Here is a 19,233-nt window from a genome sequence, read left to right on the forward strand (position 1 = left end):
TAGTTTTAAACAGGAATTTACAAAATCTTCGTGCAAAGGTCTCTGAGGATTTTTTTTTTTTTGGTATGAAAGCCCTAATTAGCACCTACGCCCTTAAGAGTTTCATGGAAAGGCAGTTATTCTGCATAACACACCTATGGGGCCCCTCCTGACCACATGTATTGTCATGCAATTGTATGGCTTCCAGTGTTTATTGCAGAGGCAGAAGGCACTTTACATAAGAAAACATATTGTTTATAGTGGCGGCACTCCGGCATTAGAAGTCCTGCGTGCTGAATTTTGTCTGGGCTGTCCGGCTTTGAAGCGGATTAGGAACTCATTGACATGGGCCTTCTGTTTGTTTTATTAAAATGCAGGAGAAACTGACTTGGGTGGTATAAACAAACTCTATGGGGGTTGATTTACTAAAGCTGGAGAGTGCAGAATTGGGTGAGGCTCTGTATAGAAACCAATGAGCTTCCAGGTTTGATTGTCAATCACTTGCTGCCGGTCTATGGTAAAAATACAAAATATAAAAAGTTCATAAGCAACGCTTGAAAGAAGGGAAAATCCACAACCTTCAGTGCGTCTGACAGCACACACCACCAACATGTGATCTCTCCATAGTAAAAATACGTCATTACTTTGACGTTAAATAGGAGTGTTGTGGCAGCAGCTATCTGCCATGTCCCCGGTATTGTTTTTCTTACTATGGCCGATTATCTTCCAGATAAAAGTGGTCCAGCAGGGGGATTCGCAACGGTCAGGGGCGCCCACCACCCCCCACCCCTTCCCAGGTGTTCCCAGGCTTACCCAACAGGTTGGTAAATCCCAGGAGCGATCCAATAGGGCTAGGAGCTTGGCATGGAGAAAGTGAGGCCAAGATGGCTTCCACTCATCTCGAAGCCCTTGGAGGACCAGAGCGACGTCTGACGTCACTTCCTGTTCTCAAATCATAGTAAACAATTTATTTATTTTTTCTTAAAGTGAAAGTAAAAAAAAAAAAATATATTATATATATATATATATATATATATATATATATTTTTTTTTTTTTTTTACTTTCACTTTAAAAAAAAATTGTTTACTATGATTTCAGAACTGGAAAGTTAAAATGAGGGATTTGGAGTTTGCGACGTCACTTCCGGTCCAGGCTGAAAGTAAACTATTTTATGCGAAAGTTTCCAAGTAAATAAATACAATTTTTTTTTTTTGATCTTTTGCTTTTAAAAAAAGGTAAGAGATTTGGGGTCTTTAGGATTGACTTTAAAATTGACCTGTCATCCTTCTTACAAGGGACATTTACATTCCTTGTACCAGAAACCGAAGTGATAAAAAAAAAAAAGGGACAGTGTAAAAATGAAAAGTAAAATAACCAAGAAAAAAAAAAAATAATGTAAAGCGCCCCAAACCCTCCGTGCTTGCGTGCAGAAGCGAACGCATATGCAAGTCGTGCAACCATATGTAAACTGTGTTCAAACCTCACACATGCGAACATTAGAGCTAGACCTGCTCTGTAACATTTCTAAAGCATCGCCTATGGAGATTTTTTTTTTTTTTTTAAAGTATCGTAGTTTTATACCCATTCCATGTATGCACAATTTTAAAAGCAAAATATGTTAGGTATCTATTTACTCTGCATAACATCTTTTATATTTTACAAAAAAAAATTGGGGTAAAAATTGTGTTTTGTTTTTTCTTTATTCATTAAAGTGTGATTTTCCAAACAAATAATGTGAGACACAAAATACTGCAACAATCGCCATTTTATTCCCCAAGGTCTCTCTTTGCTAAAAAAAAAAAAAATTATATATAATATATATATATATATATATATATATATATATATATATATATATATATATATATATATATATATATATATATATATATATATATATATACACATATATATATATATATATATATATATATATATATATATATATATATATATATATATATATACACACATATACATACATACATACACACACACACACACAATATATTATATATATATATATATATATAATATATATTAAATGTTTGGCGGTTCCAAGTCACTTTCTAGCAAAAAATATTTCATTTAAACTTTTAAACAAAAAGTGCCAGGGAAGGCCTGGTGTCCCCAAGTGGTTAATTGAACAAGCTAAAAAGTTAGAAGCTGATTGGCTCCCATGCACAGCTGCACCGGATTTTGCACTCTCCAGTTTTAGTAAATTGACCTCTATGCGTCCTGTGTTTGCACATGTTCAGAATATCTAATCTGCTCCTGGACACGGGTAGTTCTATTTAGTAAAAAAATGCAGCTAAATGGAAGTAAGGGCTCTTTCACACGGTCCGCCTCCGCAGGCGGATCCGTGTTGCTCAGCGGGGATCGATCCGCGATCCCCGCTGAGCCGGGCGGATGACAGCTCCGTCTCCGCTTGCAGAGCGGAGAGGGAGGTGTCTCAGCCCCCGCTGTCCTCTATGGGGGATCGGAGGAGAGCGGACCGCTTGTCCGCTCTCATCAGATCCGCTCAGCTCCGATTACTGAACGGATGGAAAAATAGGGTTTCCATCCGTCCAGATTTCAGCACAGGATCGGATGCGGATGGCAGCGGGTGTCAGCGGAGATGACCTCCGCTGACACCCGCTGCCCCATAGAGCTGCATGGAGGATCCGATCAGATCCGCCTAAAAAACTGACAGGCGGATCTGATCGGACCGCCCATGTGAAAGAGCCCTAAGAGTACAAAATTCCACCCTTTCAAATCACTGCAGGCATTTCTATGTAATTAGAACAAAACAGTCATATAAACCCCTGTGTAAGTGAGACATTGAGCCCCCATTCACACCAGTGCGACTTGTCATGTGACTCAACAGTTCCAAATCACATGACAAGTCACACACCATTTGCCGTTCATATTGCCGCGACTCATGTTGCGGCGATTATGAAAAAGAAAAGGTCCCTGCACTACCTTTTACTGATCTCGTAGCAACTTGCATAGACTTCTGATTTCATTGCGGCTTCATTTAACAGCACTGATGTGCAGTTTTGAAATTGTGCTCAAGTAGCGTTATTACAAAGCTGCACGGATGTGAACCAGAGCTGAATGAAGACTGTCAACATAACTATCTATACCCTGCTCTTGGTGTTAAGAAGAGGCCTTATGGCTAGGGGTGCACCGAAACCGAAAATTCTGGTGCAGAAACCAAAAATTCAGGATGCCCTTAGCCAAAGCTGAAATGAACGGTAAAAAAAAAAAAAAAAGGATCCCGTGCGCCGATCCTGGTCTGATTCGGCTGAGAATCGATCAGTCACCAGATGCAGACCAATGATTTTTGGCATTATGTCCCCTGCCTGTGTAATGTAAACACAGGCCGGGGAAGTGATGTAATTTTCCCTCCTGGAGCCCTTTCGGTTCCAGAAGAAGGAGAAGCATCAAAAACGTGAGTTCCACCAACACTACACTGACACAAACACACATAGGCACATTTAACCCCTTGATCACCCCTGATCACCCCTCACAGTGAACACTATATACAGTGGTATACAGATCTTTTACTGATCACTGTATAAGTATCACTTGTGACCCTAATTTGCGTTTGCGCTAGGCCCAAATAGAGTTAGGGCACCCGCCATCTATCCCCTAATAAACTTTTAACCCCTTGATCTCCCCCAGTTAACCCCTTTACTTCTTATCACACAGTTCACTAATATATACAGTATATCAGATAACTACTGATCACTGTATTAGTGTCACTTGTGACCCCAGTTTGCGCTTGCTCTAAGCCCAAATAGGTTTAGGCCACCCGCCATCTATCCCCCTATAAAGGTTTAACCCCTTGATCTCCCCCAGTTAACCCCTTCACTGCCCTGTCATACCCCTGCCCTGCCCATTACTAGTATAATGTTTGAAAAGATAAATATCTGATCAGAACTATACTAGTGTCCCCATAGTTTAGTGTTCCCAAAACGCGGTGTTTGCACAATCAGCACTGATTCCTGCCAGCACCTGCGTTTAGCCCCTCCACCCACCCCACCCCACCCAGGCAAGTGCAGTAATCAATAGATTACTGTCACTTCCAAAAAACACAAATCACACAAAACCGCTGCATTAGCAGAGTCAGGCGTGATGCCTGCTAGCACTAGCAGTTTTTTTTGTAGCGACCAAATAGTCCTTGACAACCACGTGCTTTTTTACCTGTTAGTCACACTACTGTACCGGTAAATTTAGTTGATAAAATGTCCAAACATTGGTACAGTAGTGCACAGGCCTACAGTATACTGACCATGTCAGATGAGAGCGATGGGGAAGCCTCACTGGCAGAATCAGGGTCAGTATATAAACCTGTAGACAGCAGCGGCTCCCTGACAGATAGCTCTGATGACGGATGGGTCCCTGCTAAGGTCAGGCGTACCCGACCCCATTCTGGAGTTGCTGAGATGCAAGAACCGGATGTTTCTCATATGCAGAAGGGTGCCAGTACTAGTTCTAGAACACTTCTCGTGATCTGGCAAGCACGAGCGGCCTAGTACAACCAGCACTGCAGTAAGACTTGTTGATGTGGCGAGTCCCATAAGTGCAGTTGAAGTTGGTGCGGTGGCTAGCACGAGTAGTGGCCCGCAGCCGACGCGTATTCGAAGACAGGCCCGTCGAGCCCATAGTGTCCTCCCTGAAGCGCTGGCATATCCAAATTGGCAGCCCACAGATTCTACAGCGCCAGTACTTCCCCCATTCACTGCCCAACCCGGAATTCGAGTGGAAACAGACGTTTTTAATCCCCTTAACCTTTTTGAGCTGTTCTTCACTGAAGATCTTTTCAGATCTATTGTGGATCAATCAAATTTATATGCACAACAATTGATCGCCGCCAACCCAAATTCACCCCTTGACAGACCATTCATCTGGAATCCTATAACGACTCCCGATTTAGAAATCTTTCTGGGCCTTTCCCTCAACATAGGCATTACAAAAAAGAATGAATTGCTGTTATATTGGTCTACTGACCCAATTCATCAAATGCGCGTGTTCTCTGCTGCTATGTCCAGGGTTCGATACGAACAAATATTTCAGTTCATGCATTTCAACGACAATGAACTCGGTCGTCCTCGGGGAGACCCTGAATATGATCGGCGCCACAAAATTCGGCCCCTCATAGACCACTTCAATCAGCGGTTTGCAGCCTTGTTTACCCCCGAACAAGATGTCTGCGTTAACGAGTCCCTGAAAAAGTTTTCTGGCCGCCTTGCTATGAAACCGCATCTCCCCAGCAAGCGTGCCAGATACGGGGTCAAACTGTACAAGCTGTGTGACAGGGCCACAGGCTATACAGTTAGTTTCTGTGTCTACGAGGGAAAAGATAGCTCTGTGGAGCCCCCCAGCTGCCCAGACTACATAGGGAGCAGCGGTAAGGTAGGTAATTCTTGCAGTAGACCTCCTCTGTAAGTCCAAAGTGGTAGCCTGTAAAGACTTTTAAAACCGTACGTAGTTTGTTGCCGATGCACGGGCGTGCGCAATTTTTAAAGCATGTCATGTTTGGTGTCTATGTACTCGGCATAAGATCATCTTTTACATTTTACCAAACAATTAGGAATTATATAGTGTATTTCTGCATTAAATATAAAAAAAGTCTTTTTTTCCCCGCAAAAATTGCGTTTAGAAAATCTGTGCGCAAATACCGTGTGACAAAAAAATTGCAACATCCACCATTTTGTTCTGTAGGGCCTCTGCTTTAAAAAAAAATATATAATGTTTGGGGGTTCAAAGTAATTTTCTAGTAAAAAAAAAATATATATATATATATATATATATATATATATATATATATATATATATATATATATATATATTTTTTTTTTTCATGTAAACAAAAAGTAACAGAAAAAAAAGCTTGGTTTTCAAGTGGTTAGAAGAGTGGGTGATGTGTTGCTAAGATTGAGCATAAAATGCCAGGACAGTTCAAACACCCCCCAAATGACCCCTTTTTGGAAAGTAGACACCCAAAGCTATTTGCTGAGAGGCATATTGAGTCCATGGAGAAATTTATATTTTGCCCTAAGTTTCAGGAAAATGACAATTTGTTTTTTTTTTTTGTTTGTTTTTTACACAAAGTTGTCACTAAATGATATATTGCTCACGCATGCCATGGGTATATGTGAAATGACACCCCAAAATACATTCTGCTGCTTCTCCTAAGTACAGGGATACCCCATGTGTGAGACTTTTTGGGAGCCTAGCTGTGTACGGGACCCCAAAAACCAATCCCCACCTTCAGGTTTTCTAATGGCATAAATTGCTTATTTTACCACTGCACTACCTGTCAGTTTCAGAGGCCCTGAGATTTCAAGATCTCACAAAACCCCCCCAAATGACCCCATTTTGCAAAGTAGACACTCTAAACTATTTGCCGAGAGGCAAGGAGAGTCCATGGAATATTTTATATTTTGCCACAAGTTTCGGGAAAATTATTATTTCATTTTTTGTTTGGTTTTTTTTTTACGCAAAGTTGTCACTAAATGATATATTGTTTACACATGCCATGGGTATATGTGAAATGACACCCCGAAATACATTCTGCTGCTTCTGAGTACAGGAATACCACATGTAAGACTTTTTGGGAGCCTAGCTATGTATGGGACCCCGAAAACCAATCCCCACCTTCAGGCTTTCTAAGGGCGTAAATTGTTGATTTCACTCCTTACTACCTATCACAATTTTGAAGGCCATTAAATGCCAATGTAGCACAACCCCCCCCCCCCCCCCCCACCCAAATGACCCCATTTTGCAAAGTAGACACTCCAAACCATTTGCTGAGAGGCATGGCGAGTATTTTGCAGCTCTCGTTTATTTTGGAAAATGAAAAAAAAAAAAGGAAAGTGAATTTTTTTCCTCTTTTTTTTCAATTTCCAAAACTTTGTGACAAAAAGTGAGATCTGCAAAACACACACACACACACACACACACACACACACACACACCCAAAAATAGAGAGACTTGTGAGTGCTGCTCTCTATTTTGGTTTATATGCGCTGCAGTCTCTGCTGTGCACCCGGGCCCATTTTCTTTATCCCCGATTTGTGTACGGTGGCAGCCATTGGATAGATGTGTAAAAAAAAATTGGATATGTTTAATAGCAGAAAGTAAAAAATATATATTTTTCAAAATTGTCGGCCTTTTTTTGTTTATAGCGCAAAAAATAAAAAACACAGAGGTGATCAAATAACACCAAACGAAAGCTCTAGATTTGTGGGGGGAAAAAGGACATCGATTTTATTTGGGTACAGCGTCGCACGACAGCGCAATTGTCAATTAAAGTAACGCAGTGCCGAATCGCAAAAAATGGCCTGGTCATTAAGGGGGGTGTGTAAATCTTCTACAGGTCAAGTGGTTAAAGGAAACCTGTAGCCTGTCGGTGCTGACCCCCTCCCCTTTTTTTCAGCCTGCGGCTTTATCATGAAACCGGTCTGAGTGGCTTGTGAGCCGCTAAAATGTTTTCCGAAGCGCCAATGTTTCTCGGGCTTACCGTTTCCGTCGCTTCAACCAGGAAATGATCAGATGGTGCCATAGGCGATCAAGGAGTTATTACTGCTTTGAACGCCTCTATGGCCTTGGAGGACCAGAGCGGCATTAGGATGTCACTTCCGGTCCAGACTTGAAGTAAATATTTTTTTATCTTTTGCTTTTCAGTGGTGGTTTACACTAGTGCAGTTGCCAGGCATCGCATGAGATTCGCACCGCACTGCTGTGCAGATCACATGCGATGCAAAATGCATGGCTGAAATTGCATCACATTCACACCAAAATGCTGCACGACCCTTTATTTGGTTCGCACTGGAATTCTCACCTATGCGATCCAATTCCTGCACCATTTCACAGTTCGTGCTGTGATCCAATCTGGGGGTGTCATTAACTTTACATTGACATTCCCAGCGATTTGCAGATCTCAGTGTGAACCACTGTGCGATTCTGGTGCGATTCAGGAACCGGCAAGGATTGGCAGAGTTTCCCGCATCGCACCAACGTGAACCAGGACTAAAAAGGTAAAGGATTCTGTTTTTGTTTTTTTACCCCCAGATCTCTCCATAAAGAGGACCTAAAGTTATTTCTATTACAAGGGATGTTTACTTTCCTTGTAATAGGAATAAAAGTGATCAAATAAAAAAAAAAATAAAAAAAATAAAAAAAAAAAAAAAAAAAGGGACATTGTAAAAATAAAAACTAAAACAAAACAAGAAAAAAAAAATGTAACGTGCCCTCATCCCTCCATACTCGTGTGCAGAAGCAAACTCATACGCAAGTCGTGCACATATATGTAAACGATATTCGCACCACACATCGCCGTGAACGTTAAAGCGAGAGCAATAACTCTAGTACAAATAGAGTCTGACTTCCTGAAAAACTCCGTAGCTGCCAGGTACACTCTAAATGCCCGGACCACATCCAAGGCATGCAAGAAAATTTCCTTTGCATGTTTTGGCCTTGGACAAAGGGAAGGCATCAAAATGAAAATCAGAGACCAACTTATGAAGGAATGACGGGCAGTGACGAAGCACTACCATATTCTTGTGATTCACCAGATAAGGCGCACGTCAGAATAATGCCGCCAGGTCCGATACCCTGAACGCAGAGCAGATAGCCACCAAAAAGGCAACCTTCTGGGACAGCGTAAGCAGGGGAAACTCCCGATGATCCTCAAAGGGAGACTGCTAGAGAACCGAAAGTACCAAATTGAGGTCCCAAGGCAGTAAAGGAGACCACGCTAGAGGGACCAAGTGCCAAACACCCTGAAGAGGTACGCCTCAGAGCTGTAGCCAAGGGTCGTTGGAAAAAGACCGCCAAGGCCGACACCTGGCCCTTGATAGTACTTAAGGCCAACTTCTGTTCAACCCCCCATTGAAGGAAGGTCAAGATCCGAGCCACACAGAAAAAGAGCGATGAGGAACCCCAAAGGATTCACACCGTGCAATGTACATCTTCCACGTACGATGGTAGATCTTCCAAGAAGTAGATTTCCTAGCTTTTAACAGCTTAGGAATCACTGAATCAGACAGACAAGCCCCTATCCTTCAGCACCTGGCTTTCAACAGCCAAGCCCTTAAAACCAGCAACTGTAAAGCAGGCTGGAAGATTGGCCCTTGGGACAGCAGATCCTTCCTGAAGAGGAAGCCTCCAAGGAAACGTCAGCAACCAGCCGTAGCAAGGCCAGTCCAGGGCCACTAAAATGACCAGAATCCCTTCTGCCTCAAACCTGTAGAAGTCTTGGCAGAAGCTTGAGTGGAGGGAAGGTGTAAATCAGAGGATACTGACCCCACGGGGCCACCAGCACGTCTGTGGAGTCTGTCAAATGATCCCGTGACCAAGCCACAAACCTATGTACCTTACTGTTGAGCCGAGACGCCTACAGATCCCCCCCGGGGGGTGCCCCACTGGAGACAAGTGATGAAACACTTCCGGATGAAGAGACCATTCCCCCTGGTCAAAAGCCTGCTGACTGAGGTTATCCGCCTGCCAATGTTCCACTCTGGGAAAGTGAACGGCGGAGAGGGCTGGAACAAAACATTCTTCTGACTTGAGAATGCCAGCCATCTCCAGAGCCGCCAGAACACTGCTTGTGCCCCCTTGTCGACTGACATAAGCCATGGCATTGTCAGATTGAAAAAGCACGGGACAGCCTTGGAGACGATCCATCCAATGTTTCAGGCACTGCCTGATCAGTCGTAACTCAAGCCATTGATCGGTTAGACTCAATTACTCCAGGGTCCAGACCCCTGAATGTTCAGAACCTCTGCTGAGGATGCCTCCCCACCCAGACAGGCTGGCATCTGTGGTGACCACTGTCCAACACAAGGGTAGGAAGGTTTTGGCCCGCCGGAGGACGAAGCCACTAAATCAGGGACTCTCTCGTACCCCGGCTCAGCTGGATTTGGTTGTCCACAGACTGTGGATTCTTGTCCCATGTGATGAGAATCTCCCATTGCAGGGAGCTCGTATGTAACTGCGCAAAACTGGACTGCCTCAAAAGGTTGAAATCATCAGGCCCAGCACCCACATACAAGTCCGTAAGGACGACCATCTGCTGGTCAGCAGGGGGAAGAACTGCAACCTACAGCATCTGAAGTTTGTCCGGAAGAAGAAATACTCTGGCTAAGGCCAAGTCCAGAGTCAGCACCAGATAGTCTAGGTTCGTAGAAGGGACCAACGCTGACTTTTGAAGCATCAGAATCTAGCCGAAATCCTTCAGCGTTCGTATGATTATCTCCAAGTTTTCCGCCAGCGCAGCAGAAGACTCTGCTCGCAGAGGAGATCGTATAAATAGCCCAGCACGGTGATCCCCCGCTCGCGTAAAAAATGCCAGTAATCGGGGCTAACACTTTAGCGAAGACCCGGGGAGCGGAAGCGAGACCAAATGGTAACGCCCCAAACTGATAATGTTCTTTTCCCACTGCAAAGTGGGGGAAGCGTTGGTGATGGACACATATTGGAATGTGAAGGTAGGCATCTTTGAGGTCTATGGAGGCAAGAAAATCCTCCTAATACAGGGAAGCCACCACTGAGTGAACGGACTCCATCCTGAATTTCTGCACCCACACAAAGCAGTTCAGCGCCTTGAGGTCCAGGATTGGACACACCTTGCCCTCCTTCCTGGGGCCTGTAAACCGGTTGAGTAAGACCCCTGAAAACGTTCCGCATTCGGAAATGGGACAATCACCCCTTGAAGCAAGAGATCTTGCATCGCCCCAAAGAGGGCCTGTAAGCAAACTGGGGACATCGGCACATTGGAGGTAAAGAACCTTTCCAGAGGGCGAGCACGAAACTCTATCTTCTATCCGGATCGTGACTGTGGACCCACTTGTCTTGTACCAGGGAAGTCCACGGGTTGGAGAACCAGCGAAGATGCCCCCCCCCCCCCCACCCCAGATAAGGGAGAAGGGGGTGAATCGGATTGCAATTTATTAACGATTAATCGTGGAGCTCTAACAAAAAGTGTCAGAAAGAGGCCTGGTCTTCAAGTGGTTAATTCATTAAAGTGTTTTTTTTTTTTTAAGGGCTAGCTGACACCATGGGAAGGCAGTCCAGATGCATTCTGGATGCTTTTCGGTCTACGCATTTTTGATGCGTTCTAATGCATTTTTGGTGCATCCCAGTGCACTTTTGATGTGTTTTACAGCATTCTAGTACAGTTCGTGCAGAAAAAAATGCAGCATGTTGTACTTTTTTTCCTGGAACTGGAACGCACTGGAACTGACCGCACTGGTGTGAACTTTGCCACCGATTACCATATAACCTACTATCCATGCATTTTTGATGCAGAACAAAAACTGCATGTGGTGTGAACTGGCCCTTAAAAAAACTGCCTTAGCAAAACCTGCTGCGCAAATACAGTGTGCCATAAAAAATTGCAACAATCGCCATTTCATTCCCTAGGGTCTCTGCTAAAAAAACATTTAAATAACTAAATAAATAATGGTTTGGGGTATAACTAAATAAAAAAAGGTTTGGGGGTTGGGTTATAAGTAATTTTCTAGCAAAAAATACTGATTTAAACTTGTAAACAAAAAGTGCCAAAAAACAAACCTGATCTCCAAGTGGATACACTGAAACCTAAAGAGGAGTTCCAGCCACCTGTCAAAAAAAAATAAAGTCAGCAGCCACAAAAATTGTAGCTGCTGAGTTTTTAAAAAAAAAAAAGGCACTCGCCTGTCCCATGATCCAGCGGTGCACTCAGCCCAGCCGTCCTCCCTCGGGGGCGCCGGCATCTTCTCTATGGGCACCCGGCTGTGACAGCCTGCGGCTTCACATCTGGGTGCCCACTGCGCGCATGCGAGTTGCGCTGGGCATTGTGAATGGTGGATGCAGTCTTCTGGGACCTGTCATCAGTTTCCCAGAAGACAGCAGGGGCAGAGAGTAAGGAGAACTTTCTTTACCGAGCACTGCAGCGCTTGCAACGGACGTGGGAGCAGGTACCTGTCAAAATCGGGTACCTGCTCCTCAAAAGAGCCAATTGTGCAAGAGGGGCAGGGGGATGAGCCCTTAAAGCAGAACTTCTCCTTTTGGGTGAAATTCTACTTTAATTCATGCACTTCCTGCTGCTCACAAATGTCTATAGCCAGCATTAAATCCCTTCCATTACCGTAACTTCTGGAACTTACAATATACATGTTTGTGGGTGTAGAAGAAACATGCAGGAGACTATTATATCCTGTACACTGATTGCTTTGAAGGGGCAGATTAAAGGACTGGGGAAACAGTGATGTCATCTAAAATACGTCTGTTTGGTAAATGAAATGAAACTTCTGTCTGACATACACAACCATGAATAACAACAACTCCACAAATATTGCCACTTTCATTATTCTACTGATTTTGTTTTCTCCCTCTTTAAACTGAGATACAATAAATTGGAACTAAATTCTCTCCATCAACACTGACTGTATTTATTTATTCCTTATTCTGCTAGCATTAGTACATAATACGTTAGAGAGATAGATAGATATTATATATATATATATATAGTCTATCTAATAAAAAAAAATGCAACCATCACATCAAACAATTAGTAAGCTGCAATATAATAAAGGTTTGCTTTTGGGTTTGATACCGCCTTATTAAAAAAATAAATAAATAAACATTAAGTGTGCAGCCCTTGCCATAACTTTTAAGAATGACACAAATATAATAATTTTCTCAAAGTCTGCTGCGTCGGTTTTAATGACGACAATTTGCATATACTCCAGAATGGTATGAAGAGCAATCAGATGAATGAAGTCCCTCTTCGCCATGAAAATGAAATTAATCCCAAGAAAACATTTCCACTGCTTTTGTGAAGAAGGCTTCAGGGCGCCCAAGAAAGTCCAGGAAGCACCAGGACCGTCTCCTACATTTGGTTCAGCTGCGGGATCGGGGTGTCCCCAGTGCAGAGCTTGCTCAGGAATGGCAGAAGGCAGGTGTGAGTACATCGGCACGCACAGTGAGAAGACTTTTGGAGGATGGCCTGGTGTCAACAAGAAGCAGCATGACAGAAGAAAATGGTCGCCAGTAGTGAACAAGCCGTAGCAGTCATGTGAATGTGTCTACCGTTCTACCCTGCTGTGCCTTGTACCACTTATGTGAATAAAGGACATTTTCTTCATTGGATTCAGTGGTGGTTTACGACCATTTTCTTCTTCCATGCTTCTCCTGGTGGCGAGCCGAGGTTCAGCACCCACCTTGAATCGTGGACTTTGACTAGAATAAGTGGTGTTATCTCTTCACTGGTGACAACAAGGGCAGCAAAGAAGAAACTTCTCTCCAGGAGGAGCATCAGGGATAGACGGATATTCTGCAAAAAGGTACAGGGATTGGACTGCTGGGGACTGAGGGAAAGTCATTTTCTCTGATGGAATCCCTTTTTTCCGATTGTTTGGGGCATCCGGGAAAAAACCTTGTCCGGAGAAGAAAGGGAGAGTGCTACCATCAGTCCTGTGTCATGCCTCCTGAGAACATACATGTGTAGGGGTGCTTCTCTGCTAAGGGAGGGGGCTCACTCACACAGAACACCGCCGTGAATAAAGAATGGTACAAAAGCATCCTCCGAGAGCAACTTCTCCCAACCATCCAAGAAGAGTTTGGTGAGGAACAATGCCTTTTCCAGCATGATGGAGCTCCTTGCCATAAGGCAAAAGTCATAACCAAGTGGCTTGGGAAACAAAACATGGACATTTTTGGTCCATGGTCAGGAAACTCCCCAGACCTAGTAACATCTGACAAAAAGATCTACAAACACTGAAGCAGAAGACTGAAAATGTATATTTGAGTCATTCCTGAAAATTTATATTTGGTTCATTCCTGAAAATTTATATTTGGGTCATTCCTGAAAATGTATATTTGAGTCATTCCTGAAAATGTATATTTGAGTCATTCCTGAAAATTTATATTTGGTTCATTCCTGAAAATTTATATTTGGGTCATTCCTGAAAATTTATATTTGGGTCATTCCTGAAAAATAATATTTGTGTCATTCCTGAAAATGTATATTTGGGTCATTCCTGAAAATGTATATTTGTGTCATTCCTGAAAATTTATATTTGTGTCATTCCTGAAAATTTATATTTGGTTCATTCCTGAAAATTTATATTTGGGTCATTCCTGAAAAATAATATTTGTGTCATTCCTGAAAATTTATATTTGGTTCATTCCTGAAAATTTATATTTGGGTCATTCCTGAAAAATAATATTTGTGTCATTCCTGAAAATGTATATTTGGGTCATTCCTGAAAATGTATATTTGGGTCATTCCTGAAAAATAATATTTGTGTCATTCCTGAAAATTTATATTTGTGTCATTCCTGAAAATGTATATTTGGGTCATTCCTGAAAATTTATATTTGGGTCATTCCTGAAAATTTATATTTGGTTCATTCCTGAAAATTTATATTTGGGTCATTCCTGAAAATGTATATTTGGGTCATTCCTGAAAATTTATATTTGGGTAATTCCTGAAAAATATTTGTGTCATTCCTGAAAATTTATATTTGGGTCATTCCTGAAAAATAATATTTGTGTCATTCCTGAAAAATAATATTTGTGTCATTCCTGAAAATGTATATTTGAGTCATTCCTGAAAATGTATATTTGGGTCATTCCTGAAAATTTATATTTGAGTCATTCCTGAAAATTAATATTTGTGTCATTCCTGAAAATTTATATTTGTGTCATTCCTGAAAATTTATATTTGTGTCAGTCTCAAAACTTTTGGTCACGGCTGTAAACTTAAAAGTGCAATACTGCCTCTATGACACTTAAACCTTTACACAAATAAAACTTTTTTTTTTTTGGATATTTCTCCCATTTACCATTATCATTGATAGTAAAAGAAAATCCTAAAATTTTGGGTTGTCCCCAGAAAAGTAATAGAGGGGAAAATCTTCCAATGAGGACACTAGATCTGGTGACCTGGAGGTCCCCAAGGAATTCCCTTAACCACATAACGACCGTCCGCTGCAGTTTCACTGCGGCAGGCAGCCGCTCCTGGGCAAAGTGATGTAGTACTAGGTCGCTCGCTCAGGAGGCTGTAGGGGCAAGCGCGCTCCCCCCGCTCATTCCCTGGGGAGCCAGCGCATGTGACCGGCGGCTCAGACGGCCACCGGCCACTCACAATCTCCCGCAGCAATGGGAGAAAGACAGACGGCTGATGTAAACACATCCATCTGTCATTCTCACTGAAGTGATCACAGAGGCTATGTGATCCTGCTATGTAGGATCGTATGTCTCTGTGATTACATCACTAGCCACGCCCTCTGACAGTTAGAATCACGCCCCTAGGGACACACCTAACCCCTTGATCACCAATAATGTTAACCCCTTCCCTGCCAGTGTCATTATTACAGTAACAGTGCATATGTATAGCACTGATTACTGTAGTAATGTCACTGGTACCCCCAAAAGTGTCTAAAATGTCAGTTAGGGGTCCGATCTGTCTGCCGCAATGTCACAGTCACGTGAAAAAAAAAAAAAAAAACCCCCACAACAAAATTACATAAATCTTTCCCGTAGTTAGTAAACGCAATAACTTTTGCGCAAACCAATCAAAATACACTTATTGCGATTTTTTTAACCAAAAATATGTAGCAGAAAACAAATTGGCCTAAAATTTTAAACATTTTTACTTTTTTTTTTTTTTTGAGAATTTCATATAAAAAAAAAATTGAAAAATATTGTTATTTTTTCAAAAATGTCGCTTTTTTCTTGTTTATAGCGCAAAACATAAAAATAAAAAAATTCGCACAGGTGATCAAATACCACCAAAAGAAAGCTCTGTTTGTGGGAAAAAAGGACGTCAATTTTGTTTGGGTACAGCGTCGCACGACCGCGCAATTGTCCGTTACAGTCATGCAGTGCCGAATCGCAAAATAGGGCCTGGTATTTGAGCAGCCAAATCCTCCGGTCTGAAAGTGGTTAATTTGGAGGGATTTCCTCACTTCCTGTTTTGGCTACGGGACAGGAAGTGAAGGGAAATCTCCACAGTGGGAGACAAAAAAAAAAAAAGAACACCACAAAAAACTAAAATTAAGAAGAAAAAAAAAGATCTGTCCATAGTTTTACTTTACATATAAAAAAAAAAAAAACATAGTAAGGATTTAAAATAAACACACAGCAAATCAAATCTGGGTATACACAGAACATGCTTTGAGGCAGAAAGGAAAGTAATTTAAGTAACTAAAACATTAAAAAAATGCCTGTCTCTTGCCTAGCAGGGAGGGGCCAGCGTGCACATGTGTAAAAAGTAAGGAAGAAAAAAGGGAAAAAAGAAAAGGAATTAAGCAAAAAAAAAAAAAAAAATGAATAAAATAAAAAAAATTCATATAATAATTAAAAAGAAAAAAAATAGGGAAAAAAAAAGTCACATGCTCTGAGCTTTAAATTTGCCATGACTGATCGCTTTGAAATTTGCACCAACTACCGGAACTACAACTGTCAATCCTACAGCCCAAAAACAACGCCCAGCGGGGAGCTGAATCATAAATCAGTGGCAATAAATTTAAAGACAAAATGCAAATGGTTGTCAATCGCATCATCAGTACCTTAACTTTTTCTCGTCTCAAGCAGCAGAAAAGGCAATTTTCATCAAAGGACCAATCACAAACACCTGTAGGTTCACAGTCTGTAAAATTTGGAACAAAGAAAATCCACGTGTTATAACTTGAACCAATGGGCCACATGTGGTTGGGGGAGGGGGGAGTGGAGGGAAACATGGCAATATTACAGGTGTCAGAGCATGCACTGAACAAAAATCGACAAAATGGCGATTGGGAAAAGCAGAAGTAGGGAAACGTTATTCAAAACACAAATGAAAGGGGAAGAGAGGGGGAAAAAAATTAAAAAAAAAAAAAAAAAAAGCCATAACTTCCATAAATGGGAGTGTACACAAACAAATACATGTGTCAGCTTTTACCTGCTTTCAAAAAAATAAATAAATAAATAATAATAAATTTAGCTTCACCTGAGATTCGCTTCCAAGTTAAATAAATAGAAAGATGACACCTCCCCACATTAAAATTGAAAGAATGAATCCAATACATGGACAAGCTTTACTTCATGCGCCACCTCCATCCTAAACCACCTCAGACTATGAATAGCAATCAAATATAAAACTAAAATTGTAACAGTACGATACACCCTCTAAAAACTTTACCATATTTAAATGCTCAAATAAAAAGTCATAATTATACCTAATTTATACAATTTTTTTTTTTACACATTATTTTGGCACACTTTCTATTTACTGAATTAAAAATAAAATCTGGTTTAGTAATAATGAAATTTGGTTTTGATGAATTTGAACAATCAAAATTCATAATCATCAAGCCACTTTTTTATTTTTTTTTCAGTGAACAATATAAAAAGTGTGCCATAATAGTGTCAAAAAATGATTAGAAATTTGTAATAATTTTTGGACACTATTTTGGCACTTTCACACTTTATATTGTTCACTTTAAGAAAAAAAAAATGGGTTTAATAATGAAATTTAATGGTTTTTGATTAATTTAATGTATTCAAAATTATCACATTTCATAATTATCAAAGCACACATTTTATAATGTTCACTGAAAAAAAAAAAAAAAGCTTTTTGATTTGACTAACCTGAAATTTAATGGTTAGATCAAGTAATTTAAAATTCATCAAAACCATCGAATTTCATAATTATCAAATATATATATATATATCTTTTGAAAGCACAATAAAAAGTACCATGTGCGAAAATGTGTCTATGAAACATAAAATATGTGATCATTTTTTAGACACTATTTTATATTGTTCACTTTAAGAAAAAAAAAATGAGTTTGAGAATAATGAAATTTAATGGTTTTTGATTAATTTAATGTATTCAAAATTATCACACTTCATAATTATCAAACCACACATTTTATAATGTTCACTGGAAAAAAAAAAAAAGGCTTTTTGATTTGACTAACCTGAAATTTTATGGTTTGATCAAGTAATTTAAATTCATCAAAACCATTGAATTTCATAACTAACAATATATATATATATATCTTTTGAAAGCACAATAAAAAGTACCATGTGCGAAAATGTGTCTATAAAACCTAAAATATGTGATCATTTTTTTTTAGACACTATTTTGACACGTTCACACTTTATATTGTTCACTAAAAAATAAAAAAATGGGTTTGATAATAATGAAATTTGACGGTTTTGATTAAATTCATCAAAAACTATCAAATTTCATAATTCCCAAACAAAAAACGATTTCTTTTCAGTGAACAACAAAGTGTGAAAGAAAGTGTTCCTAAATAGTGTACAAAAACACGATCACAAATTTAAATTAATTGTTTTGAAACAATTTTGGCACATTGCACTTTATACTATTCGCTGAAAAAAAAAATTTTTTTTGTTTGAGGCCCAGTTCACACTGGGGGCGACGCTACTTTGCCGGGCGACCTCATAGGTTGCGGCGCGACCTCGGAACGGCCGGCACGGACTTCATAACATTGAAGTCAATGCAGTCGCTCCGGGTCGCCCCAAAGAAGCTCCAGACCCTTTTTCTAAGTCGGAGCGACTTGTGTCGCTCCTATTAGAACGGGTCCGTAGCTTCTCTATGGAAGGCGACCTACGGCGACCTGTCAGGCGATCAGGTCGCCTGACAGGTCGCCCCAGTGTGAACGGGGGCTAATAGTTATGAACTTTGATTGATTGTTTTGATGAATTGAATTAGATACAATTATTTTTTTTTTTATTGGAGCATTTTCACATGGTAACTGTTTAGAGGACTGTCACAATTTTAGTTTATTTTTTTTTTTTGGAGCATTATCTGCTTCTAGTGACTGCAGCTTTTTATTAAATTGTTTACGTGGCACCAACTTTATTTGTAATCAGTATGAATATTTGTCACTCCATTGATGGACTCTTGGAAGTTCCCAAACAAGCATACATGTTCAGAGTGACTGGGTCGTACCATAAAGACGAGGGGGGGGGGCTTCACTCCTCACACATCAAATTACAACTATAGGCAATTTTTTTTTTTTTAAGTTTTGGACAGAGTGGAGATGGAAAAGAATACCAGTCAAGTTTTTATTGCTACCTTTGACCCCATTCGGAAGATTCACCCTCTCTATATGCCCTGTTTACCAATATAACCAAAAATGGAAAGGAAAGTCACAAATTTCAGGTTGTCACCAGAACAGGAAGAGAGAAAATCTTCCAATGGGGACACTAGTTCTGATGCCCTGGGGGTGGGAGCAAGAGCTTCCCTTAATTTGAAGGGACTT

The 19,233-nt window shown here is 40.8% G+C and overlaps 1 protein-coding gene across 1 annotated transcript in view; it reads right to left on the bottom strand.

The window, feature by feature from the left end:
• Positions 1 to 19,233, bottom strand: part of LOC309564607 (ligand-dependent corepressor-like) — a gene marked incomplete at its 3' end in the record, with an annotated part of 107,651 nt that overhangs the window by 23,448 nt on the left and 64,970 nt on the right. The window contains exon 3 of the mRNA XM_082269261.1: positions 16,528 to 16,607. Within this exon, the coding sequence (XP_082125387.1) occupies positions 16,528 to 16,607 (80 nt within the window). The remainder of the gene's footprint in view (positions 1 to 16,527; positions 16,608 to 19,233) is intronic.

The sequence above is a fragment of the Pelophylax lessonae genome (assembly GCF_965119305.1).
Source record: "Pelophylax lessonae genome assembly, chromosome: 9".
Classification (NCBI taxonomy): domain Eukaryota; kingdom Metazoa; phylum Chordata; class Amphibia; order Anura; family Ranidae; genus Pelophylax; species Pelophylax lessonae.